We start from the raw sequence: 27,115 nt of genomic DNA, 5'->3' as shown, positions 1-27,115 counted from the left end.
AGAGTCAAAATATGTAGATAAGTCTTTACACTGCCCTTGGGCCAAGAGTTTCTTGTGCAGTTTTGCAACCCATCAACCTCACATACTATGGAGGTGGGATGAAACACTGGAGGAGGTTGCTCCTATCTCTATCCAAGGTGACTTTCATGGTTAAAGGACGTGCAGTGAGGACAAGCAGTATTCTCCATTCCTTTAACTCCCCAGAAGGGCCTCAGAAGATATCTTTTGCTACATCCATTAAGAACAGGTTTGTAATCGATACAGACAGAAATTCTTTGCGGTACATTTCATCCAACCAATGAGTCTAATCTGCAACGCTGAGATTGGTGGCAATTGCCTTAGAAAATATAGTAGTGATGTACAAGGAGGTATGACATATTAGGGCAAGCCAGCATGGCTAGCATAGAGGAAAGCCATGCCATACTAACTCATTATTGGTCCTTGGCAGTGCTATGCAGACAGGCGTGATGATACATTCAATAAAACCTACTTGGATTTCCAAACAACTTTGACAAGCCCAAAGGCTCTTAAGGATAGTGAGCTGCCTTGCAGTAAAAGAAATCTCCACATGGATAAATAATTGATTAGAAGCAGGAAATAAAGAACAGGAGAAAATAATTAGTTTTCTTAGTGGAAACTGTGGCCAGCAAAGTCCCCTATGGATCTGTGCTAGGCCCTGGGTTATTCATCACATTAATAAATTATCTGGAAAAGCTTGTAAAAAGTGAAATTACTGATTATACTATGCTGAATCAACAAAAGCTGACTGCGAAATACTGCAGAACAACCGCATGAAACTGAGTCACTGAGCAGATGAAATGCAATATTGATGTAAACTGCCATATGTAGAGAAAAACAGTCCTAGCTTTAAATACACAGTGATTGTTTCTGACTGACTTACTGCTCTGTAAAGAGAGCTATGATAGATAGCTTCATGCAAACTGCTTCCACTAAGCAGCAATGCTCAGCAGCATTTAGAAAAGCAAACATCAAGGCTTATTAGAAAAGAGAAAACATGAAAAGGTGGGTTGAGGAAAAATTATTTAGTGTTTCTCATAACACAAGAACTGAATTTTCAACTGAAATCATTAGGTTGCAGACTCAAAATTAACAAACAAGAGAAGGTACTTTTCATAGTACATAGTTACTAAGTAGATTTACTTGACATATTGTATTGTGCATCCTGAAATTTTGCAAGGTTCCCATGACCAAGCAGCCTGAGAGATAAATCCAGGAACACCTGTTAGACTTAAAAGTATTACTTCAGTGCAGATGTCCCTACACCACAAATCACAGGCTGCTGGAATCACCACCTGGACAAACACAACTGGATGCTGAAAGTTATCCTAACTTTTAGTGTTCCAGAAGCATAGCTGGGCAACATATTTTTGAATGGCAAATACTTAGTATGTATATACACAATGGTTTGCAAGGTGCAACTATTATTTAGTCATTGAAATGATAAGAAGAAACAATTACAGCAAAGAGCCCATTACCTGCTTCTACTATTAATATTACTTTCCCAAAGGTCTGAGTGCCCCCAACCCCAGAAAAGATATTAACACTTGCAAAACTCCTACTCATGCTCATCCTCAAATTCCTTGTTAAACACCCCTTGATGCGCTGACCAACAGAAAAAACCTGTTATATGGAGTAAATCAGATGGCAGTATTTCTACTGCTCTTGCCATAAAGACTGTTAAGCTATGGCTCTGTCTTGCCTCATAACCTGCTTTCTACCTATTAGAAAAAGCCCATTTAAATCCTGACTGGCATATTTATCTGGCAGCCTTTCATCCTACTCCTCTGCTACAGTTCTTGCCTGTCACAAGAATATTAAATAGACATACACTTTCCATTTTAAGAAGTACACACAATAAAATGATCCTCAACATCCTCATGCAGCCATTGCTAGACCTTGGCCCCCTTGCACTACCACACGCTCTTTCTCTGAAAACTGAGCAGACCAAAAACAGAGCAAAATTTGACAGTTTGGATCAATTAAGGCAAACTGCTGGAATTTGTTAAAATTACTTTAATGGAGATGAGCTGCTTTGTGTATCATAGTCAGTGTACAGAACGTAATACACAAATAACATGTAGATACTCCACCCTTTCATTAAGCGGCGGAATTTGTAACTCCTCATGCCTGCAGTATTAATTCCTACCCTAGAACAGTTTCTAATTAACTCCTGCTGAACTCACGCAGATGGCTCAGCCAGGAGGATGGCCACTAGCCTCCCGTGCAGTGCTTGCTCTGCCGCCAGAGGTGGAGAGGAAGGCAGCATCCCCTACCACCATATGAGATACCCGCTCCAGAATACTCTGCCTTGTGCTGCCTGCTGCACAAGCACACTAACAGCTCACATAATTTCATTAGGGTGATTAAATGTGTCAGTGTAAAGTGGTCCCCCGGTAAGTTCGTAAACAGCCTGAACACAGAACAGAAATTACCCACAAACTATAAATTTGGCAAACAATAATGCTTCAGTGTGTATATGCACGTAAGCATTAAGCCTAATGGAGACCCAGCCCTATTCAACATTTGCATGTTCTAAAAGTTTTATAAAGACAAATTAAAGGGGGTTATCCATATGGAAATCTTGCCAGGTGTTAGTGCACTATTTCAATATTATCTCAGAGGTCTGCACTAGACTCAGACAACACTTAGATAGCAAGTAATAGATCACCACATATGTGAATTAACTAATGGTTTTGAATCTTAGAAATTGTTAAGAGTCCTAGTCTAAGCAGTTTTACATTGCTGTTGATTTTTAGAGATAATCAACCTATTCCTTATGTCTGCTTCCTTCTTGCTTTTCTCAACTCTGCTTTCTTCTGCCCTTTTCTTCCAGTAGCTATTTGGTCCTGAACAAATTTCTACTGTTATAAATCTCTAAAAAAAATTCAGCATAAACCAATTTCCAACTATTGACTCACCTGAAGCCTGTTCACTTTGATCCCTTCTTCCCATAGTTATCAATTATTTCTGCTCTGGATTACAGTAGTGAAACCAATAGAAACAATAGAACAAGGGGAGGAGGGAGGGAACTATTGAAAACACAACTGAAAAACAACACTAGAAAGCACATAGCGAATGACTGCCTCTAATAAAGAACACAGCAAAATATATATAAATGCTTACAGCTTATCCCAGTGAGTCACTAGCCTTCTATATTGTGGCTGATACTTTCACAAGGAACGGTAGAAGTTTGTATCTGGCCATAGGATGAGATTGCACTTCCAACATATTGGCATCCGTCTATGAAATGGGTTTAAGAAACTACAAACAGGAGAAGTAGTGTAATTTTATCACACTTTGGGAAGATTTCTTGGCTGAAATTGCTGAGAGTGATTGAGCCTGATGCTGATAGCTAGCATAAGAAACCTTCAGCTGAAGCACATGAAGTCTGGCACTGTTATAAAACAGCAGTGTTAAAGATGGTGTGTCCAGGTGACCTTGATTAGAAGCATTATCATCTGGATCACCAAGAGATGAGAGGGGAGTCAAGCAGCCTCAGGGAACTTGAGCCCTCACCCTTGTATGGGGTGATCACTCACTGGGGTGCGTCACTGATCCACACTGGGCCATCACAGCACAGGTACAGAGGGGGATAACCAGGTCCCAAACCACTCAGGAGTCAAAGCACAGGGACATTTCACAGAAAAGTAATGGGGGCATTTCAAGGGGAGGAAGCAGCTACCTGGAGTGGTGCTCCCTTGTATTTGCTGTCTGCAGATATCAAATGTTCCTCCTGCCTGTATCAGTGATGGAAAAATTTACAGCAGCCAGAGGTCATTTTGAGTTAGTATTAAAAAAAAAGAAAATATCACCCACAACCAAACCAAACCCGCAAACCTTCCAGTAATAGGAGGCATTTTAATTATTTAAATAGCGCATCACGTTAGCTGTGAAATCAAGCAAAACAATAAGTGGTGTGCAAATTAATAGAGTCTGTGGTTTATTAATTTACAAGATATTTACTGAATCTCCAGTTTCAGAAACAGTTTCTCAGCTAATGTCAATCCCTAGAAAAATGTAAATGTGAACAGGATAGCTCTAGCTTTTAAAGAAACTTATTTTTCCACGTCAGCACACTTTCTTAACAAACTACTGCAAATTATTTTCTCATCTTAATAGACGTTTCTAATGAGAAAGTGGCAGACATACTACCAGAAAAAAAAAAAAAAAAAGCTTTAAGTGTGAAGTATTGGCCACTGCTGAGAAAAAGAGGAAAAATGAAATTGATAGTTACTGCCTATTACTGTGTTATTATTTGGAACTATGCCAATGGTCCTGTATCCCTTTTATCACTGAAATGCCTTTAAGTATTAATTTGCTTACTAGACTGGAAGATGTAGCATTCTGCTTAAATGCTTCCTAAAAAAGAGATAGACAGAAAATGAATGTCATCAGTTAAGAAAAAGCCACTAGGTATATAACTTGGATTTAAATAGCCAGAGAAAATCTGTCTCTGGTAGACAGCAGGTGCTACAAGGAAAGTTTACATTTTTTCAAAAAAACTATTGAATTCTGTTCAGGTGTGTCAGCACACAGATGGCCTTAAGAGTTACTAGAGATTATTAAATAAATAGTTAAATAGAGTATGATTAATAGCCTTTCATAAGAAAATATTATTGCCCTCTAATATACTTTTTTGGATTGAGTATTGTTTATTTACTCAGCTCTAGTTTATTTCATTTTACCCACTGAGGACCAGAAAGTCAGTTACATTTTAATAACATACTTCTTCACATTGTGTGGCCTGACTACTGGCACAGCTGGTTTCTGCTTTTTCCTAAAGTAATAGAAAACGAACATCAGGCATAGTATTGCCTGAGTTAATGCCATGACCTAGGATTAGGGAACAGGGCTTGAAAATTAAAATAATTAAATTTGACAGAAATGCTGTTCCACCATCTCAAACACAGCTTACAGCCCTGACCTTCTAGACTCAATTCATCTTCAGGGTAATTTTGCAAGAAATCTGATGTGGTCTTTGCCTTTAAGCTCACATTCCACATCTCTGTGCAAAGTGATGTTATCTGTGTACTTCCTTGCATAAAGTCCTTAGTGTTCTGCAACACATGGCCATAATGTAGAGCGATGTCCCGGAACCAAAAGTATGCATGGCTGCTCAAGAAGTAAGCATCAAACATTGGCAGAAATTTGTAGTCACTTGCACATGCACAGAAACAGACTTTAGGCACGGACAGAACGCTTTTACAGAACATAAACTGGCAATACTTGGACAGCTACCTATACACAAAAAATGCCAAAGTTATCAATTTCCTCACAGAATTCTGCTGTTCTTCTGTCCCTGTTTCCAGGGTCATGTACATAAGCTGCTGTCCACCCCTCACTGCTGATATACTTGCATGTTTTCTGAGGTTTCCTTTTGGTCAGGCAGTAGGAAAATAGACTCTAGATTGTCACAAAACAAAACACAGCAGAAAATTATAAGGATGGCAGCCAAAAGAAAATACAATGACTCAACCTACCCATTGGTGCAAGCTGAGGGCACTTGGGGATCAGCGGCCTGTTCAGAGCAAGCTCTAGCTGCCATCTGAGCCATGTGCTTGAATTTCTGCTGTGCTGAAAGCAGGGAGGAAGAGGGAAGTGGGGGATTCTGGTGCACCCTGCAGTCCCACTGCAATATGGTGTTGAGAGGGGGCTCAGCTGGAGCTTCTCAGACCAGGGGAGGGAGAAGCAGCCATGCCTCTGCACACCACAGAATCTGTCCTAATACTGTTAACACCAACACCCATGGCCTGCAGCGACTTAAAGACATGGGCAAATTGAATGAGACCTCAGATGATGCTCTACCATAATGAAGGCAAAACCTTCCCTTACCCTAAACCAGTGTTAAAGCACCTACCAGAGTGAAGTCTCTGATTTCAGGAATAATGTTCAAAGCACTGCATTAGGTCTTCCATTGTGACTTTCTCTACATGGCATGATTCCTTCATCAGGTTTTCCAGAAGTATTGCCCAAGACGATTCTGAGCTTCAGACACTTAAACTGAACCCAAAAGCCCAATACTTGTGCTCTACAAATTATCTGTAGGAAGAGCAGACAGCATTTTACCTGCATGATGAATGGGGAATCTCAAGCTCTGACAGAGAACTTGGGCACCTCTTCATGGAAACTCAACAGAAGTCTTCCAAATACTCACTGTTGGACAACTATCCCAAGTTATTTCAACATTGTACAGTTTAATGCCTATAGGAACTAGAAATAAACTAAGACATAAACCCAAAATCTGGGAAGAGGACACTGAAATGGGGAGAGAATCACAGAATCATCTAGGTTGGAAAAGACCTTGAATATCATTGAGTCCAACCATGAACCTAATGATAAGCAAAAGCAAGAAAATGACAGAAAGACAGAAGGAGCAATAAGCACCCTATTTATGAGGGTCATTTCATGATTCCAGAGAAGTACAGAGCAAACATCTACCTCTGAGCTTGGGCTCCTCTAATAGCTGGTGGAGATAAAGGGGCACTTGTAGGGCACAGATCATCTCATCCCAAACGGAACATCTCAAATATGTCAAAAAATTTGCAGGCTGGCAGTACAAATTTGTTTTTTCTAATGATTATAAAAGAAGCCTGGAAGTTTGGAAAATGCCTGGTTTTACTCAGATGATTCCCCTCTGTCTCTAAGGGGTTCAGCATTTCATTTTCCCATGTAAATATGGCCCTCAGAAGTGTATTAACTAATATACCACCTACCTTATTGATTAATTATTTAAATAAAAAGAAATGTAAAGAAATTCTGTAAAGAAATGCTTCCTAGTATCCAGTCTAAACCTTCCCTGGTGCAACTTGAGACCATTACCTCTTGTCCTATCCCTTGTTACTTGGTTAAAGAGGCTCATCCCCAGCTCTCTGTACCCTCCTTTCAGGTAGCTGTAGAGGGCAATGAGGTCTCCCCTCAGCCTCCTCTTCTCCAGACTAAACACCCCCAGTTCCCTCAGCCGCTCCTCTTACGACCTGTGCTCCAGACCCTGCACCAGCTTCGTTGCCCTTCTCTGGACACGCTCGAGTCATTCAATGTCCTTTTTGTAGTGAGGGGCCCAAAACTGAACACAGGAATCGAGGTGCGGCCTCACCAGTGCCGAGTACAGGGGTCAGATCCCTTCCCTGTCCCTGCTGGCCACGCTATTGCTGACACAAGCCAGGATGCCATTGGCCTTCTTGGCCACCTGGGCACACTGCTGGCTCCTGTTCAGCCGGCTGTCAATCAACCCCCCCAGGTCCCTCTCTGACTGGCAGCTCTCCAGCCACTCCTCCCCAAACCTGTAGCGCTGCTGGGGGTTGTTGTGGCCCAAGGGCAGCCCCCGGCGTTTGGCCTTATTGAAACTCCCCCAGTTGGCCTCAGCCCATGGCTCCAGCCTGTCCAGGTCTCTCTGCAGAGCCTCCCTACCCTCGAGCAGATCAACACTCCCACCCAACTTGGTGTCATCTGCAAACTGACTGAGGGTGCACTCGATCCCCTCGTCTAGATCATCAATAAAGATGTTAAACAGGAGTGGCCCCAACACCGAGCCCTGGGGGACACCACTCATGACTAGCCACCAGCCAGACTTATCTCCATTCACCACAACTATTTGGGCCTGGCCATCCAACCAATTTTTTACCCAGGAAAGCGTGTGCCCATCCAAGCCATGAGCAGCCAATTTCACCAGGAGAATGCTGTGGGAAACGGTGTCAAAGGCCTTACTAAATATCCACAGTCTTTCCCTCATTCGATAAGCAGGTCACTCTGTTGTAGAAGGAGATCAGGTTTGTAAGGCAGGCCCTGCCTTTCATAAACCCATGCTGACTGGGCCTGAGCATCTGATTGTCCCGCATGTGTTGTGTGATGGTGCTCAGGATGAGCTGCTCCATCAGGCACTGAAGCTGACAGGCCTGGAATTCCTGGATCATCCTTTCAACTCTTCTTATATATGGGCATCACATTTGCCAATTTCCAATCTGTTGGGCCTCCCCAGTCAGCCAGGACTGGTGGGAAATGATGGAAAGGGGCTTGGCGAGCACCCCAGCCAGCTCCTTCAGCACTCTCAGGTGTTCCCGTCTGGTCCCATAGACTTGTGTGCAGTAGGTCACTGACTGTCTCCTGGATTGCAGGGGGGTCATTCTCCCAGTCTCTGTCTTCTGGCTGAGGAGGCTGGATTCCCTCAGTACAACTAATCTTGCTATTAAAGACTGAGGCAAAGAAGGCATTAAGCACCTCAGCCTTTTCTTCATCACTCGTTACCACATTTTCTCCTGCGTCTAGCAGGGAACAGAGGCTCTCCCTGGCTTTCTTTTGCTGTTGACATAGAAATATTTCTTGTTATCCTTGATTGCTGAAGCCAGATTAATTTCTAGCTGGGCTTTAGACCTCCTGATTTCCGCCCTACATAACCTCACAGCATATTTGTAATCATTGTGAGTCACTAGCCAAAGGCTGTAAACTCTCCTTTTCTCCCTGAGTCACAGCTAAAGCTCCCTATTTAGCCAGGGTGGCCTTCTCTGCCACCAGCTTCTCTTACAGCATGTGGTGACTGCCTGCTCCTGTGCCATTAACACTTCCTTCTTAAAGAGCGCCCATCCTTCCTGGGCCCCTATACCCTTCAGGACTATCTCCCAACGGATCCTGTCAAGCAGTTGCCTAAACAAGACAAAGTCAGCCCTTTGGAAGTGGAGGATGTCAGTTCTGCTTCCCCCTCTTCTGGCCTCTCTGAGAATAGAGAACTCTATTATTTCATGATCACTGTGCCCTAGTTGGCCTCCAACCACCACATCGTCCACCAGTCCTTCTCTGTTCACAAAGAGGAGATCCAGCAGGACACCTTCTCTGGTCGGTTCACTCACCAGCTGTGTCAGGAAGTTGTCTCCCACACATTCCAGGAATCTCCAGCACTGGTCCCACTCTGCTGTGTTGTATTTCCAGCAGACATCTGGAAAATTAAAGTCTTCCACAAGAACAAGTGATTGTGAGATTTCTCCTAAGTGCCTCTAGAATATCTCATCCACCTCTCTGTCCTGGTTGGGTGGCCTATAGCACACTCCTGCTACAACATCTGCCCTGTTGGGCTTCCCCCTGATTCTAACACAAAGACACTTCACCCTGTCTTCACTATACTTGTGCTCAAAGCAATCATAACAGTCCCTAACATACACCGCCACCCCACCACCTCTCCTCCCTTGTCTGTCCCTCCTAAAGAGCTTGTAGCCATCAGCTGGGGCACTCCAGTCATGAGAGACATCCCACCATGTTTCCATAATAGACACTACATAGTTTTCCTGTTTCATCATGGCTTCAAGCTCCTCCTGTTTGTTACCCATGCTGTGTGCATTGGTATATGTACACTTCAGCACCTTTTTGCATTTAGAGGTCCTAAATCTGGCCTGACCTTTCACAGGTGTTACCACAGTTACCGATCCATCAATATCCCTTGCATCTTTGTTGTGCTGCATGCCTCTAGCCCTTGCCTCCACTGAGTTGGCAGGATGAGGGTCGTTGCTGGCACAACAACCCACAAACTGGCAATCTATCCTGGGGCTTATGTCTGGGAGCTCATTTCATCTGAGTTCTCAACTGCATCTCATAAGCAGAGCATTTCCAGTATATCAGAAGTCTGTATGCTAAGTACCTTAGTTTAGTGCAGTGAGTCTAAGCCATAGCATATAAAATCAAGGTAAAGGATTAAGAAGAAAATTATTTGTTTAAGGTCACAAGGCAGCTGAACTTTAAACCAAAATAATGAGCAGCTCCGCTTCTCATTCACTGTGTTCTCTGGCAGTTTACAAGGGAATAAATCAATAACTACTTTAATGTGACTGAAAAGATTATCTACCCATATAGTTGAGTACTACGGGATTTTTAAAAATATTATTTTTAAAGTCCTCATGTAGATAGAACCTTGGTTCATCAATAAAGACACAAAGACACAGCTTTCACATTGCATAGGCATCTCTCTGTCCTCTTATATGGTGATGTTCACTTACACAACACTAATCTGAATTCATTTTTTAAAATGAAATATTGGAATCAACTTCTCAGGCAAAATGCCAGGTATTTTAACTACCATGAAGGTTGAGGAAGAGAAAACAATCAGCACAACCAGCAGACACCTGAAAATGTGAGCTAAGAGTTCAACGGTCATAAAAATATCCTTGCTAGTGATATGCCTTGAAACTTTCTCAGCATTAGAATCTACTGTTGGATTGCCTGAGCTAGGGAAATCTTCATCTTTCCCTTATCTATTCATCGATTTAATATTTAATCCTGATATGGCATGCTCTAAAGTAGCAGTTCTGAAAATTAACTCCAGAAGTTATCTAAGCCCGAATTCTGCCTGTCTGTCCTACATGTTTTGGAAGTCCACATTAGTGCAAGTATCTTGGGAAAAGATTAAATATTTCTGAAAGTTTTCATCTCTTCAGGGATTTGAAATGTTTAATAAGACACTGAAGAGATTATGTGTGAGATGGTCAAAACTGCATGACAAACTTTATTTTTAGGATAGGCTATCACTTTGTGTATATATGGTCTCTATGGGAGTGTGTTACTAAATAATGTATTTTTCCTAAATTAAAATCTAATGCTTAATCATTTCATGATATATTTAACAGTTCTTATTTCAGCTTGCTTGCAAAGTTTACTCAGAGTTCGGATGAGAAAATGTGCCCTGTCCCTGTGTCCCTTTCCACGTTTGCTTAAATGTATAACCATGAGCCTGCCAAACCATGGCTAAGTGGTGGGTAATGAGAGCAAATTTAGCAAATCCATCAATCTCCCCAGCTCAGTGACATGTACACTTTCCACTGCAGTGACCTACTTGACAGAGCTGCAAACATGCACAAACACCAGGGTAAAACCATTTACACTGGGAACAGCCCATGCTGATCCTCCTCTAGCTCCATCCCTAATGCTCCCCCACATCAATACACAACAGCTCTTATGCTTCCACAGCAGGTCTGGTGATATTAATGTTCTCCTTTAAATCCCTATTACATGCGTATTGATCAGCACCTGCACTTCCCATTAGCTTCTACAGCTTCTGCTTTCTGTGAACGGTGAAAAGCAGCAGGTAAATAAACCAAACACTTACACGTTGTCAGTATTTTTTTCCATTGTGCCCATGGCAACCCATGGTTCCTGGGTCATGGTTTTTAAGTGCCTGAGGCAGGCAATGGATTGCCCAGTAAAGAACTTACAGCTCGATTCCACAGTAAGCAACAACAAATGTACATTGCACTGTCAATATTGCTGGAAGGAGAATTAGAACTGCTTTCCAAATCACCTCCCAGGGCAACAATTACATGATTTTTAAAAAGGTAAGACACTTCAGAGAAAAAAAAAAAAAAAAAAAAAAGTTATCTCTCACCATTCATTTACATTTGAAACAAATCTGAGCTTCCTACTTTCACTGGCTCACTCTTCATCCAGGCCACAGACCTGGGGGAGAATACCTTCACTCTCAATTTGGTTTTAAACAGGAAGAAGGAGGCTTTCACAGCATCACAAAATTAATTGGAAGGGGGAAAAAAAAAAACCACTAAAATACCGTCCTTGTCAGAAGCCTTTTAAGAATGAATTACATTTTAAAATATTGTAACAGTTTAAAGTTCGGTGTGCTTTACACATCATCAAATACTCACCAATACATGAAGATTAGTTGCCCACCTAAAATTTCTTCATGATTTAGGAAAATACTGCAGGTTTTTGTTTTGTTTTGTTTTTTAAATGTACATCGTTGTACCTCTTTTCATTTGGTACAAGAAAGTGCAATTCTACTAAAGCCAGTTTACTTACTGTAACATCACCTGAAATCCTGGCACTATACTGACGTTTTTCCTAGTAGGATAGGATCTATCCCATGAGACAGAAAGGAACAAGTAAGAATATTGAAGTGTTTATTCTTACAAAGCTTGATGTTGAACTTCAGTTCTTCTTAATCACCTTTCCTACTACACATCTCGATTCTGGACCCTGAGCATTAGGACCTTTCCTCTTAGTCTTGATGGACCAAAATCAGACATGAGGCACAAAGGAGGGGAAGCTAATTTTTAGCAAATAGAAAGTATATACATTTTTTTCAGAATAGCTAAGGGATTGCAAGATAATGTAAAATAACATAAAGAAATGTTCTCCTTCCAGCCTATTCAGTTTTGCCATTTCTGCGTTCTTACATGTTCCTTTTATATCATAGCCTCATATAATATTTTGTAGTCTTGGCAGCTTTTGCATTTATGTTTATGAATCTAATCAGCTCTGCCACTCACAACACAGTCACAGCTATCAGTCCAAAGGCTATGATCTCAATTGGACTACTTAGGTGTCAAAAAATCCTCTTGCTACCAGAAAGCTTCCTTACCCTCACCAACTACACTGCACCAATCAGTGAGGTCTTAAGCCACCAGCTTATGACAGAAAATATACTTGATTTTCTGCCTTCTGAGTTTCCGAATCACTTTCATGTTTTATATAAGTTTTCCAAAGTCCACAGAAGACAAGAAAAATAGTCCTACAATGAATGAGATGCTATCTGTTTCTTCTTTCAGCCGTAATACCTGCAAATCTCAATAAAAAGCTCAGAAGTCTCTGTCAGTTTCCAATAGCCATTAAAAATATTAACCATTCCATTGTTCAGACTATGATACAGCACACATCGAATGCAAAAACAAAACAAAACAAAACAAAACATATACCTAAGCATTTTGTTTTCAAGTGCTATGAAGACCTGGAAAAGCTGTCAACATGCTGCACACCTACAGCAGGTCTCTTTTTAGCACACTCTGGAGTACAAAAAATAAAAAAAATTGATGAATAATGGTATATATCGGCAGACACAATCTGTCCACAGAGATATATAAATGTTAGGCAACCTGCTACCATTATTTGCTTTTACTCATATTATTTTTTGGCAGAAATTTTTTAATTATAACTCAGAAAGCAAACTCTTCAGTATGCTCTTTATACACATTAGTGAAAGAAAAAAAATGTTGTCATCACTGCAAGACCTCAAGAAAAGAATTGCAAAAGAATTTGTTCAACACTGTCATGAGAAGTTTCGATGTGCACAGTTCAATAACTACCTGCATTTAAGCTGCCTCAGCCACCCTGGACACCCTGCTAATAGCACCAACACCACTTGGAGGAGCTGAAGTCACCTTTGGCATTCCGAGTTTTATGTTTTTGTTTGCTTCCTTGTTCCTTGATGATCTTATCAGTTTTAAGAATTATACCAGAAACTCTCACATAAACACAGTTATCACAATAGCACAGAAATCTGCACTCCTGCCATCATTTGATTTATACAGAAGATCTGATTTAGAAGAATTATTCGACAAGCAAGTCACCCGGGAGAAACTTACCCATTTGCTGGTTTAATTCCACAGTTACCAGAGAGGTAACACACAGGTATCCTGACAGAAGCCATCAGGCTTGAAGGGCACCTTCAACATACGTTTTTTTCTAATCACTTAAACACATACCTTCCCCCCCCCCCCCCCCAAAAAAAAAAAAAAGTTCTAATGTTTCTCCCATCCCTAAATAATAATAATAATTTTTAAAAAGGCTAAATCAAAGGATGGAGAAAAACCAGTCCTAATTTTTTCCTCCCTGAGAAAACTAGTTACTGAAATACTTGAATTAATACCATTCACAAAAATGGAAATGAAACATGGAAGAAGATGATATATCATTCTGCTCTGCACAGACAAAAACAAAAGCACCCTGCCAAAACAAGCCAAAGTATTGTTGGTAATGGGGCATATTTTTGGCTGGCCAAAGTCGGTGTTTTTATACTATACAACACTAGTAACTCCTGAGAGCTCACTCCGGGCAAAGCAGCAGTTTTCCAGGGGAAGCTGCCAAGCGGAGATAACTCTCAGTACTGGAGCACACATTTGAGGAAGGAAAGGGTACCAGAGATAACACCACTGGAAATACCAAGAGCTTATACTTCAGGTAGAAAAAGTGTTTTTTCATTCACATCCACCCACAGCTTGACTCTACATCAAAGGCTGCAGGAGCCTACCTGCGTGAGACACACCACAACTCCAGGGTAGGAGAAGAGCCAGGGATGTACTCAACCCTGTTCTGGTAGCCTGGAGGCACCAAAGCAAGGATGTACAGCAGTGGGGAGCTGTGCCAGGTCTCCGAGTCTGGATTAGATAAGGATCATGTCTAGAAGTGCACCCACAGGCCAGTTTATGCTTTAGCAGATATTTTTTTTTGAACATAGGAATAAATGCAGAGAGCATCACTATCTGGTGATATAATTCTTAAAGTGATGGGCCACCTTGGCACGTTGAAGGCTGCCCTCTGACTGTGCATTTATCTTTTTTTAATAAACAAAATAATTTTAAATTAAAACAATTAAATCTAGCAGTGCAAAATCTGGTTGCAAGAAAAGTTCTGTCTGAACAGGAGAAGAATGCCGAACATTTTTTACCACGGCTTTGATGATGCACACTTCGACTATTTCCAACAAATCTATTCCTATGACTTAATTTGCTATTGAATTTGCAAGCATGTAATATTAAAATAAGGTTTTGCTTTGAGGGAGAACTCAAAGAATCTAATGATGAAAACTGTCATTATCTGGGAAATAAGAGAATTCATGATAGATTGATAGATAATTACAAATGGTAAATGGAGTACTTTCCGGAGGTTTTTTTCATGACAGAAGCAGCACCGAGGGGCCTGCAGTTCAGCATTAGTAAATATTTTCCTGAAAAGAGTATTCGATATTTTCATACACTAGTCAAACTCCTTTCAGTGGCCTCCTTCTTTCTAGATGCCATTTTTATCTCTTAGAAAAAAGTCATTTCAAAAGATGGGATGTTAGGAAATATTTATCAGATCTTTGCTACTCTTTCATAAAGTCTTTTGTTTAAATGTTTTAAACATGCATTTCACTTGTGTTTGACCATAACAGGGCAATCAAATCATCTTTCTGTTTACCACAGAGCAGCAGCGAGCTCACTGATGAAGTTGCTTCATGCACCAGTGTTAAAAAGAATAAGAGAATTGTCACTGAATTCTTACCAAAGCAAGAATTGACAAAGCCATACCACCTACAACCATGCTTTCCTCCAATCCATTTTCCATGGATGCTGGATGCAAAACTGAGGGTAGTGCCCGAGATGCACACTAACATGTCACTGATACTAATGTTCAGGAGGAGCATGTTGACTGGGTTACGGAGAGTTTTAAACTTGCAGAAGAGGATGAGGACAATCAAGTTATTCAAGAAACCAAAAAAAAAAATAAATCCAAGAAAAACAGCCACTACTGTGTGCCCATATCGTGAGAGTCCAGTCCTTGGCTCAACAGTATCTGTAGGTGCACCAAAGCTCACATTGTATGTCCAAGTGTGGTTCATTCTGGACTTTGACACAGATCGGTGAGGGCAGAGATGCCAGGTGCCTTGCACTGAAGTCCTCCCACAGTTTTCCAGAAGCATCCCTCCATCGCAGGTCAAATCATCTCAGAAGCCTTGTGATCTTCACTCAGCTGAGACACCTCTTATACGGTTATTCAGGTCTGAAATACTGTATTCCAGCACAGGAATATTTCCCTGCACTGTGCCTTTCCAGTAGTCAGCTCTGCAGCTAACTCCAGGGCAGCAAAACCAAGCAAACAATCACCTCAAATTCATATTTGTTATTTAAAACCAGGATCATGTCAGATGGTATTTTTGAGGCTCAGAATGGAAGGTACCTTAAAAAGGTGCTTCAGCATGATCTCTTCCTCCAGAGCAAAAGGGCAGCTACCATTGTTTCCTCTAACAATGGGTGTCTTTCTGAAAATACAGAACAAATCATAAAAACAAAACAACTCTTTCCATAACAAGACCAAAAAGGAGGTACACATAATTACAAACAGTTCCCTTTCTGAACTATAACAAGTATTTCTCAGTCTTTTCAGTTTTTCCTCTCATTTTCAACAATAAAAAATCAGTTTGTTGACATTTCCTTGACTATTCTAAACAGTTTTTCCCTACCTTACAGTTTATCCTGGAGGTTATTTACACCTTCCTAGCAAGTTCCTTAGGTGAGAAAATCATGGTAAGACCTATCTTTTGCAGCAGCTTTCTAGAGGAAGAGCTGTATCTTCCTCCACATGAAGTCAATCCACACCAAGTGAAGTTTCAGTCCTGGCTAGACCTTAACTAAAATGAAAATTTTAGAAGGAGAAAGTATCTCTTTAGCCAGAAAGAATAATTTCAGGCACAGTCCCTGAAGCTCTCATGTGCTTACAAAGGTTGACAGAACTGCAGTATCAATTTCACTTCTCCCACATTTACCAGTGAAATTTTTCTTCATTATTTATAAAGCAAACACTGAAAGCTTCACATCTCTATCCCACCACAAACATGAATTTATATACCTGCATGCAGTAAATACACTCTGTGTTTATGTTGTGAAGTAGCAGCAGAGTGCTTAATGTGGATGTGTAACTGCTTAGCCAGCCTTCTGCATGGTTGGAGGCAAATTCTACACAGACGTCTATAAAAATGGAGATGGATATATATATAATGTGTATATATATATATGTAGAAATTTCCACTCCTCAGTGCAAAATGCATGATACTTCTAGCTCACTTACCTAAAAAATATGAAAACTTTTCTTTCATGAGTCATGTGCTCCTAGAATGATTACACACATTTTAAAATGGAGCATCTTCTATAGTACTCCTAACCACTGCTTTTTGGAAATTATCTTGTAGGAGAAGACGTGTTAACCAATTGAAAAATGAGAGTTCAGAGTTTACTGAAGATGCACAGCTTGTTTGGGTTTTTTTCTTTTATCATATCTTTGTGTCATGGTGAATGTTTATAGCAAGTATTTCTTCTTACTATTTCCCTATTTTCACAAACCCACTCTACTAAATATGTCTCATTATTGCAGTGATTTTGAACTCTAATGTGTACAGCCTGTATTTACTTTCTCTTCTGATGAGTAAATTATGTACACTTTGCTGACCTTCTACTGTTTGGTCATTGACAATCTGAAAAACTGATGCTTTCTGCTTTTTCCCCCCTATTTAGGAGGTACGTGGTAGTTTAGATTGGTAAAGGTCTCAGGTATCTAAGAAAAAGAAATCCTCTTTTTACCATTTGGAACAAAAATTATCCCCTGTCCAATTCTGGTTGCAGGTTATGTAAGGAAACTAACTGGGAGTAACAGTCAATATATTTTAAATTTACTCATAGTTGTGTTTAAAGGAACAGAGTTTAAGTTTAGTGAAACAAAACACAAAATAACAACTGATTAAAAAAAAATGTGGTGCTGAGCGTTTCTCAGTCACTAATTGTGTAACTGAAAAGGTTAATAGCTGCACTTTTTTTGGTAGGAAAAAAACATGGTAGTGTTGTGCTGAAGGAGACCTTCAACCGGAAGAATTCACAAGAAAACAAGACGTACAGTGAAATAAACTCAGTAAGTAATCTTTTGTAGATTATTTTTAATAATTCTGCTTACACCTTAGATTCTACCAAACTAATTTATTCTTTTTCCATCTCTTCGAAGACAGTTTTGTCTAATCTTTTCACATGTGTCTGTTGATTGAGGAATGCAACTAAGGTCAGTTCTATCCGTTCCGCCCTTCTGCAAAAGCAAATTGCAGAATCCGGCTTCAAAATCTTAAGAGACTTAAGTCTGATTTACATGCAAATTAATTTCAGTTACAGATGCAAATTTTTTTTCCAAGCTGAACCAGTTACACCTAGATAATTGTAGCACAGATTATAGTATGCAATCATGAATGTTTCTATGTGGATATTAACTTCACCAGAATAATCACAGACAGAAGGTCTGAATAATATTATCATTAAAGCATCACAGCTTTGGTGTTAGACAAAGCCAAAGTTTGTAATCCCCTTAGAAAATATTACTAACTTAATATACATATATCTATTAAGCTCAAAATATAAATAGTAAAATGTAGATATTTTATACACAGTCACATACATCCAGCATTCTTAAAGCTATACTAAGAGTTCACACTTATAAAAGGATATATACTCCCTGAATGGGATTCAGCTGACTAAAATTTAGCAGTCCAACACTAGGTGTGCAGGCACAGGCCAGTGACCAGGTTGTTTTTCCACAGGCCACAACCCACCCAGCTTCAGTGGGATGAGATCTGCCCTGATGCATTGGGCAAGGATGCCCCAGTGCCCAGGCAAGATGAGCAGGCCCTGGCAATTCAGTGTAAGATAAGTTTTAAAAAGTTAGTTCAAGCCATGCAGCCACTTGAAATCAAAAGATGACAAAAGGATGAATGAAGACATGCTTTGAAAATTTTTGGGTGAATTTAAGAGCCAGGGGTCTGCAGAGGGAAATGTCTGAAATTCTGGGCTGTGGGAGTAAGTCTTTTATTAGTAGCTCATGTATAAACTGCTAATTTTTTTTACACCTTTGGATGAAGTACAAGCCAAATTCAGATTTCAATAAAGCTTCTAAACTTCCATACATAGCCATTGAAAAATAAGTCTAATTCTTACCTAAAGTTAGCATTTAACTGAATAATACACATTATTGCTGAAAAACACTTGAAGATGGGTTTGTGTTCTCAAAGGTTCACTTGATTTTTTGTCTCCAGACAGACAGTTTGATTTAGTAAATGTTACTTTGCAGTTCTGACAACCCTGTCTTACAGGTGACACTCTGTGCTCCCCAGGTCTCCATGATCTAGCAGGACATCCTTGAACCCTCTTAATTTCTAGCAAACTAAGGAGCTTGCAGGACTGAACTCTATCTAATTCTGCTGCTTCTGTTTCTCAAAAAATGTGAAAAAATAAAACCTACAACTTCATTCAATACAAATAAATAAGCATCCAGTTCATCTCCTCGAATTTGTTTGGGTTGACATGGAATGGAAAACATACACAAAATGATACAAAACATTTGGCCAGGTGAAACAAGCCAAAAGTTCATTTAATGTCACCAGTTATTAAATGCTTCATCTGTTAACTGGTTCTGACAGTAGTAATCTAAAGATACAGGAAAACAGACACCTATCACTGCTTGCATTTTTCTCTGATGCAGTCTATTGGAAAAAAAGGTTTCAAAAGATGTTAGATCAGATTCTGGGGACACGGGCGTTAATACTGAGAGCGTAAGGCTTCTCTTTGCACTTGCTACCACACATTAGTTTGAGCAGCATCATACACCAGTGAAGTTGTTTTTCTTTCTCACTTTTCCTCAAAATAAGTACTAACTTATTGAACGTATTAGCTTTAAGGGTTTAGGATTGGTTTGTTTTTTTTCTAAAATTAAATAATTCATTATTTCTAATTGGCAGACTCTTTACAGTCTTCCCTTGAAAAGTTGTGCAACATGCTAAAGCTGATGCTTAATTCACTTTAAATATTTAACAGTTGATAAAATGACATAAAATAAATAAGATCAAACTTCAAAGTAATTTTGCTATAAAATTTACATTACTCTTACATTATACTTATTCTCTCGTGATACAGAGAAGCTATAAAAATATATATTATATATGCACACAGCCTTAATCAGCCTGTTGTTGGGTTCATATGAAAATAATTTTTTAAATAGTCATTTTCCTTCATTTATGAATTTAGCTTTCTACCAGAAAGTTAAAATTTTAAATATTCATAAAAGTTCAAAGACATTCCCACCTGAAACTTTATGAGGGAGGAATCAATTTTTTTACCTGATTCCAGAATTACAGCAAGAATACTATATTTTTAAATTTTTATACACTAAACCTTGTTTTCCAGATGAGAAACTGAATTATTCTTAACAGCAACCAACCACAACCAGAGGTATCACCTAAAATAATTTTTTCAAACACAGTTGAAAGATGGGGACTGCCTGGGACTTTGCAACACCAAAGATAAAATTCTTGGACTACTTTTTCCCTGCCCTAAGTCACACCATAAGATGACAAGACACCCAGAGGTAAGTCTTTGGAAGTAATTTAGAAGACTGGGCAGAGGCTCCAGATGTTTAGGTATCTCCCAGCTCCCAAAACAGTGGGAGAACCCCTTGCATGCAGACTTACAGACTTACCTATTGGAATTCACATTCATGAAAAAGACAAACATGAAAACAAGAACAGCATAAGCGCAGAATACATGCGATGAAGTCCACCACTGTTTGACACATTTGAAACCATGCTATTTTCTCCAGGGAAAATTCTAAGAGTGTGGTAAAACAGCGTGAGAAAACCCTGAATCATTGCTTTATGAAAGAAAAGGTACTTTTATATAGTACTTTCAAAGTTAAGGCAACCCCTCCTGCGTGAGAAGAGAAAATTTTACACAGAAATGTCTGTGCTAACAGTGAAGGAGACGGACCCCTTTGTCTCTCCAGAGCTTCAGCCAGGGTGGCTGCATCAGCGGGGAGCCAGCACCTCCTCGGCGCCCCAGCTCTCCCCAGTTGTGTAAACGCTGCATCAAGCCAAAGCCCCTTCGGCCAGTCTCAGTTTATGATTTCTCCTTCGCAAACTTTTTTACACTTTTTTTTTTTTTTTTTGGGGGGGGGGAGGTGCGTAGAAAGCTGGAAAAAAACCCACCTGCATCTATAATCCGGAGCAACCCAAGGGCAAAAAACCGCCACGGCCTCCGGCAAACGCGCAGGAGCCCCGGTGCTGGCAACCGCGGGGCAGCGCCCCGCCCCCCCCGCGGGATGCTCCGCGCCCGCGGAGCCGGGGCTGCCTGCCGGCAGGGCGCTTGCTTTCCGCGGGAGGGATGCGGTGAGCTCGCTCTGCCCGCCCGCTGCCTTCTCCCTTCTCCCCTTCCAGGCCGGCTGATAAAACGTCCAATTTCGGGATGGCGGGGGAAATAAATAGATTTTTTTTTTTTTTTTTTAATAAATTAAAAAAAAAAAATCATAAGAATGCCGAGGCACGGCTTGCACCGCTCCCGCCCGGCGGCTCCCTCCGCACCCCGCGGAGCCGCCGCGCTCCGCCCGCGCCGGGGCGTTGCTGCAGCCCGGGCCGCCCCCCGCCCCGCACCGGCTGCACCGGGGGCACCGGGGGACGGAGGGGTGCACTCAGCGCCCCCCACTTCGGGAGCACCCACTATCCTCTCCCACCCCCCGCGGCTGCCCCCTCCCTGCTGCAGGGGTGCTCTCCTCCTGCACCCCTCCCAGGGTCTGCCAGGGCATCTGCACTGAAAGCCTTTTTAAATTTTTGTAAACTAGCAGGTGTAAATACCTGTTCAGCATGTCTCGTGTGTAATCTGTCGGTCGTCTGCTTTGTATTTTCCACATGTATCTTTACGTTTTAAGTATTTACAGATCAAACAAGCACGGTGGTTACCGTGTGCTGAAATCTGTGTTTGCAGAAATACGTGTGTCACAGAAAGAGTGTATGGCTTGAAAACTATGTAACGCTGTGTCTTCCTGTTACTACTACCTACTACTGTTTTAGACTTCTGTTGCTCTGGTCTTTCTACAGGAGAGAAAAAGCCCGTGAGGAATGAATTGCTGGATAAAACGACTAGAGGGAAAAATATTCAGGAGCACACCTTGCTCTGTTGAACACTTCTTAGCTCTGTTTTTTACCGAACCTCTAAAAAGAACCTCTTTTAAATGTGTAGCTCACAGTTAAAGCCTGTAAAGTGATCATAATAGTCATAGTATTCTACCTCAGCTAGATTTAACCTTTTATCTGATCACACTTGTCAGCTTTTTCATCTTCTCTGGTTTCAAGACAGACAAACTATGCACCTATTACTATAGAAAAACAGCCCAGCAAAAAAGATGCTGTGGAGTCTCTTCATAAAAATCTCTTCCCCAGTGGAAGCCTAAAAGCAGACCTCCTACGTATTATTTGTTGCACTAATAACAAGATTTTGTTCCAAAATTCAGCTTAAGCTGAAAACTATTTCATTAAACAAAGTAAAATTTTCTGAAGAAAAAAATCAGGAATACCCCTAATACCATCATCTTCAAAAAATACATGATATCACAATTTTACTGATTAGACCTTCATTGTAAACTAAGAATTTTTTCTCCCAGAATATAAAAACAAAACCATAAATAGTGTGCTGATGTCACATTCAGAGAGCGGGAGTGTACCTCCTTTAGAGATGCCTATCTAGAAATAAAAATATAAAGGGTCTTTTTTTTTCAGCGTCACTTATAAAATGTGTACATCCAAAATTCTCCATTATGGTATCTAGTTACAAAAACAACCACAGTTACCACATTCACATACTTCTAATAATTTTTCAACAGCATGAAAATGTGCTTCTATAGATGTTAAATCGTACTTTATTACCTGGTGCGAAGTCAGATGAAGCCGCTTACTAAAGATAGCTGGATTTAAAAAAAGGCTTGAAATTAATTTACCTGTTATGAACATGCAAGTTTTCAAGAAGTAAGTTGTATCAGCAATAAAACTTGTCAACACAAACAAATTGTCGGGCAGTTTACACCCCTGATGCAATGAATCTCCTTTTGTTGCACAGATAATGATTCAGAGCAGTTTGGCAGCGTTCCTAATTGCCAGTGTGTGTCAGTGAAAAGCAGGCAGGCTGCCATGTTCTGGATGGCATCCATTTGGGGTTGTAATTCTGAGGTCCTGGTGGTGCTTCAGAAATTAAACTGGGGCATTTGGTTTTAATGCCTTGTTTCATTTAACAAAAAAATAAAAGTTTATAGGGAATTCCAGCATCTACCATGAATTTCCTGCTTACGTCTTGCTTCCAAGCACGCCAAATGTGAGTTTTAGTGAAGTCTCTAATATCATACAGAAGAAGGGATGGTAAATGAATCAAGTGGGGAGCAATACTGAGAACACCTGCTGTCGTGTTCCCCCAGTGCAGCAGTCAATGGCTGCATCTGTAGTCCCTTCACAGCGATGCCCAGCAGCTCACCATCCCCGCTCCCTGGCTGCAGCAGCTGAAGATGCATAGCAAGGTGCAAAATTGGGTGTACACCAACATGTAAGCCAGCTGGACAGATGAGGATTCATGTGTGAAGTTGAAATTGTGTCCATCTGCTAGTTATATCCTGCTTTCAGGAGCTGCCCTTAAATTTGAAAGAACATAAGAGATCTTAAAGCTACTTTGTCATGTTCCCATGGGAACTACTTTTAGTGTCCTCATTTATAATCTCTCTAACTTTCCCAGTGCTCTTTGAGAAAGACACTGTAAATCCATCTTAGGACTAGGGATAACATCTGTTCTGATGTTCTCAAAAGAAAAAAAATAAACAAACAAACACAACTTTCCTGACATTTTCCCTGGTTTTACTAAAAAGACTTCAAATTTGCATCAGTCATCATAATTTCATTGGTTTAACGTATGACGTTGAGTGGTTGCTTAGCTCAATGACATACTGTGCATACCCTGAGATACTAAAAGGATAGTGGCATGTTACACAGTTCTGCCAAGTAGTTGTTTCGTTAACAGTGGAGCCATTTTGTTTGGCATGACAGTGATAAAATAACTAGAAACCATAATGGAAATGGAGGGAAACTCTTCCCTTCTGCCTGTCCACAGCTGCAAACATTTACAATTCTTGAAATCCTTACTGCAATGGTATTTAACAATGAATACTGGAAGCGAAACCAAAGTACCATCAGATTTATCACAACATCTCATAGCCTATACCTTGAAACCCAGCTAATTGATTACTTATGAAAAATGGCAACAGATGCATTGACCTCGATTCTGTATGTCAGTGTTTTGGATGGCACAGATCTCACATTTTGTGAGTCTGGAGATAGAACAGTTGATGTGAGTCCAAGACTGAAATTGCTCACAGTTTCCTTATTCTGTTCAAAGACTCTGAAAGCAACTATGAAAATTTAGGGTTAGATATAAAATTTAAGTCATTCCTGTTTTGGAATTAAGAGATAGGAGTATATTGCATCATAATAAAACCATTATCAGAAGATTTTGAAATGCCTTCTGAACAGTGTGGAGGAAGATTATTTGTTGTAAACTCAGAGAGAATCTGTGAGTCAAACACTATTTTCTTTACCTAGAAACAATCTTTGGGTTCAGTTACCCACATAGAGGTATCTGATGTGTTTTGAGACATCCTAAAGAATCCTGTCCAACCCTTTTCTGCTAAGCCAGCGGAGTGTGGGTCCCCAAAAGGTGGTCTAATAAAAGACATTATCTGTATTGTAGACAAGAACTTGTGTGCATAAGGCTTATCTAATTTTCCAAGTATACTATCTGGCCTAATAAAAGATGCCAGCTCTGTCTAGATTTGTCTTATCTGCTCTGTCACAGTAAGTGCAGTATGACCATTCAGTGAGCCAGTTCTTTCAGTTGGTGGCTTGTTTCTGCGGGATGTTTTTGCTTAGGCTTGTGCAAGGCTCTGAAAAGCCTGCATGAACTTCTTTCTCATTTTTGTACTTCATCTGAATTTCTATATCGCAATCAGGTAGTAGGTGTCCTTAATTTACTTACAGATTCTAAACACACAGCTAAGCTGTGAGACAGAGAAGCTTTTCCCAGGGTCTGAATCTAGACAGCCAAAAGAAGATCCTTATGCCAAAGAAGATCTGATGCCTTTTCTCTTCCCAACTCATGCCCAGAGTCTTCTTGCCATCAGTAGCTAAGGGGAAGGCAACAGGAAAGCGTTCAGAAAATTAGGCACAGAGCTAGAATTGCCTTCAGAAGGCATGAGACTTCAGGTAACACAAACCTCTGTGACTCACATCACTGTTGATAATGGGGGATATCTGAGGAATGTTTTTATTTGCTTTAGTAAAGGGGAAACCAAGGCAGCAGAAGGAACTTTTTGTTCAAAAAGACAGAGTGGGAACTATGGAGGAAGCTCAGGTTGTTATTTGAGCTTTTTCCAACTTCCCTTACTTTTATGCAACATGGGAGTTATCTTATATTCTTGTTCCCTCTGGGGATCGTGTGTTTCTCTGGCCTGATATCACTCAGGAAGAACAGGGCTGACCAGAGCCAGACTACAGGTGGGAAAGCTGCACAGGCTGTCCTGAGTGTACCGCACAAGTTTCATCCTCTGAACCACTAGTGGCATCTCTCTTCCTTGGGTAGCCAAGGGAGAGCACTGCATGCATTGCTGACACTGGTCCCAGTAAGACAGATGTTCAGTGCATCCGCCAATTGAAGAGAAAAGATAGCAGAGAAAAAGAGATCAAAGGACTACAGAAGACAGGTGAGGCACTTCACATATTTGCATTTGGCTGTCAGAGCCTTTCCTCAGCAGAAGTACCTCAGAGATGTTCTCCATCCTGCCTTATTGCCAGGGTGTACCCTAGAAAAACAGATTAAAGGCATTCTCTTTCCTTCCACACTCTGTCAACTCCATCACTCCCAGTGGTCCCACTGGAAATCAGGTGGGCCACAGCCTCACCCAGAGGCACATTTATTTATCTCATTGTCTAGCCACAATAAAGGTGGCTCAGAGACACAAACAGGATTTTGGATAGTTATTTTGCAGTATGCCAAATAATAAAGGCTCAAAAATCACAGACTCCTTCTGATAGAAAGGACTTTTTAAACAAAGGCTTGATTATTTGAGCCCTCAGCTTGCATTACCCTCCTGGAGATAGGTGTGTGCCTGTGTATGCATGCAAGTGACAGAGAGAGAGGAATATTTGTGATTCTCACTGTTCCATATTTAGCTGCTGCAAGCACATCTGTTCACTGTGTACCCAGGAATTAATGCTATCCCTAAAAACAGCCTCCCTAACAGACTCTGATACAAATGCTTCTTCAGTGTCATCCTACAACCCAACAGTTCTCATCAACAACCTCTGCTTCCTAAATTCTCACGTCAGTCCCTCTTGCACCTTAAGGAGTTTTGGATCCACTTTATCAAAGTACTAGGGGCTACAGGAGATTAAGACATAGACCCAGAGCTCTTCATCCTTGCATCATTTTCTGATCTGATTTTTCTTTGAGGAAAGTTTTTCTCCTGGGCAATAGAAAGAGAACAAAACTTGAGAGTTTCCTGATTGCTATTCAGAGACCATCTCTTAAGATGATGAAGGGGAAGCGTAATTTTTCTCCAGCTTGCCCTGTCTGGCTATCCTGCCCCTCACCAGTGGCTGAGACAACCGGGTAACAGTCAGGGCTTGACTGTAGTTTGATAGATGGCTGGGGTAGTGTGCTTTCTAACATTATCTTCAGCTCAGCTGAAATCTAGTAGCTCCTTACTTATTACAAGACCTGTCAGCACAAATGTTAATGGAAAATACTGAGTAATTTGTCAGTCCAAGCTAACAATGCACACAAATGTCAGATCTGCCACAGGGAAATGGTAGGGCACTGAGCTTTTTCATATTTCTGAATGTGTTCTTGCCAAAGTGCTACATCTTACTTTTCTTAGCAACCACTTAGCAGTTCCTCCGAATCAAAGGTGATTTTTTTTTTTTTTTCCCAGCAGTTCCATTTCATACTGGATGTGAGACTTATGCTTCCTTCAACCAACAGTCTGTATTCAGCAGAAGGAAAGAGGCAGCTGTGGAGCCGACCAAGATCAGAATTAGATCTACAGAAGAAGAATGAACTAGGGTGAAGAAAAGGATCAGAAGAGGATGAAATTATGCCTTAAAAGATGGGCACAAGTCTTAAATTTGTTTTGCAGCATGGAGATTGGCTGGTAGCTAGAAGGTTATTTTTATACTAAACTGGGAAATGTAGTTGTATCCTGTGGACACTTGCTTTTGTTCCCATCATCCTAGCTGTTCTGGGTAGCAGCTTTTTTGTAAGTGACACTGACGTGGGCATCAACCATCTGGGACTGGCTGATTCTGCACAAGCCCTGAAATATTTGCTGCTATGGTTTCACTGATAAAGGTACCTGTGCTAATGCACTTAAAGCCAAGTCCATTATTTCTCAACATTGGTCAGGGCTCTCTGGGTCTGTCCAAGCTACAGAGCCACAGAGATCTTCCATGATGACATGGTCCAAGAGTATACCTTGTTCGAGTCCCAGATCCATTCAAGGGTGAGACTCAGCCCACAGCTCTTCTGACTTCTCTTGTACCTTGGTTTAAGAGGAGAGCTGAGCATATAAATCAGCTGCTTGTCCTGAATTACCCCATACACATCCCTGAGCTGGACAACCAGGAGACAGAAGGCAAGCAATGATCAGCTGAGATGCAGGCTCAATCATGTCAGCACTATGACTG

At 40.8% G+C, this 27,115-nt stretch overlaps 1 protein-coding gene across 3 annotated transcripts in view; it reads right to left on the bottom strand.

Annotated features, from left to right (window-relative positions):
- The window catches only part of LOC141961979 (opsin-3-like), a 100,251-nt gene extending 79,472 nt beyond the window's left edge, over nt 1-20,779 (bottom strand). For all 3 annotated transcript variants that reach the window (XM_074909392.1, XM_074909409.1, XM_074909398.1), the window contains exons 1-2: nt 20,555-20,779; nt 15,049-15,805 (exon numbers count right to left, since the gene is read on the bottom strand). In XM_074909392.1, the coding sequence (XP_074765493.1) occupies nt 15,049-15,466 (418 nt within the window). In that variant the 5' untranslated portion in view covers nt 15,467-15,805; nt 20,555-20,779. The remainder of the gene's footprint in view (nt 1-15,048; nt 15,806-20,554) is intronic.
- Between the last annotated feature and the right edge of the window lie 6,336 nt (nt 20,780-27,115).

Source organism: Athene noctua, chromosome 1 (genome assembly GCF_965140245.1).
Source record: "Athene noctua chromosome 1, bAthNoc1.hap1.1, whole genome shotgun sequence".
Classification (NCBI taxonomy): domain Eukaryota; kingdom Metazoa; phylum Chordata; class Aves; order Strigiformes; family Strigidae; genus Athene; species Athene noctua.
This window is presented reverse-complemented; position numbering and strand designations above follow the sequence as displayed.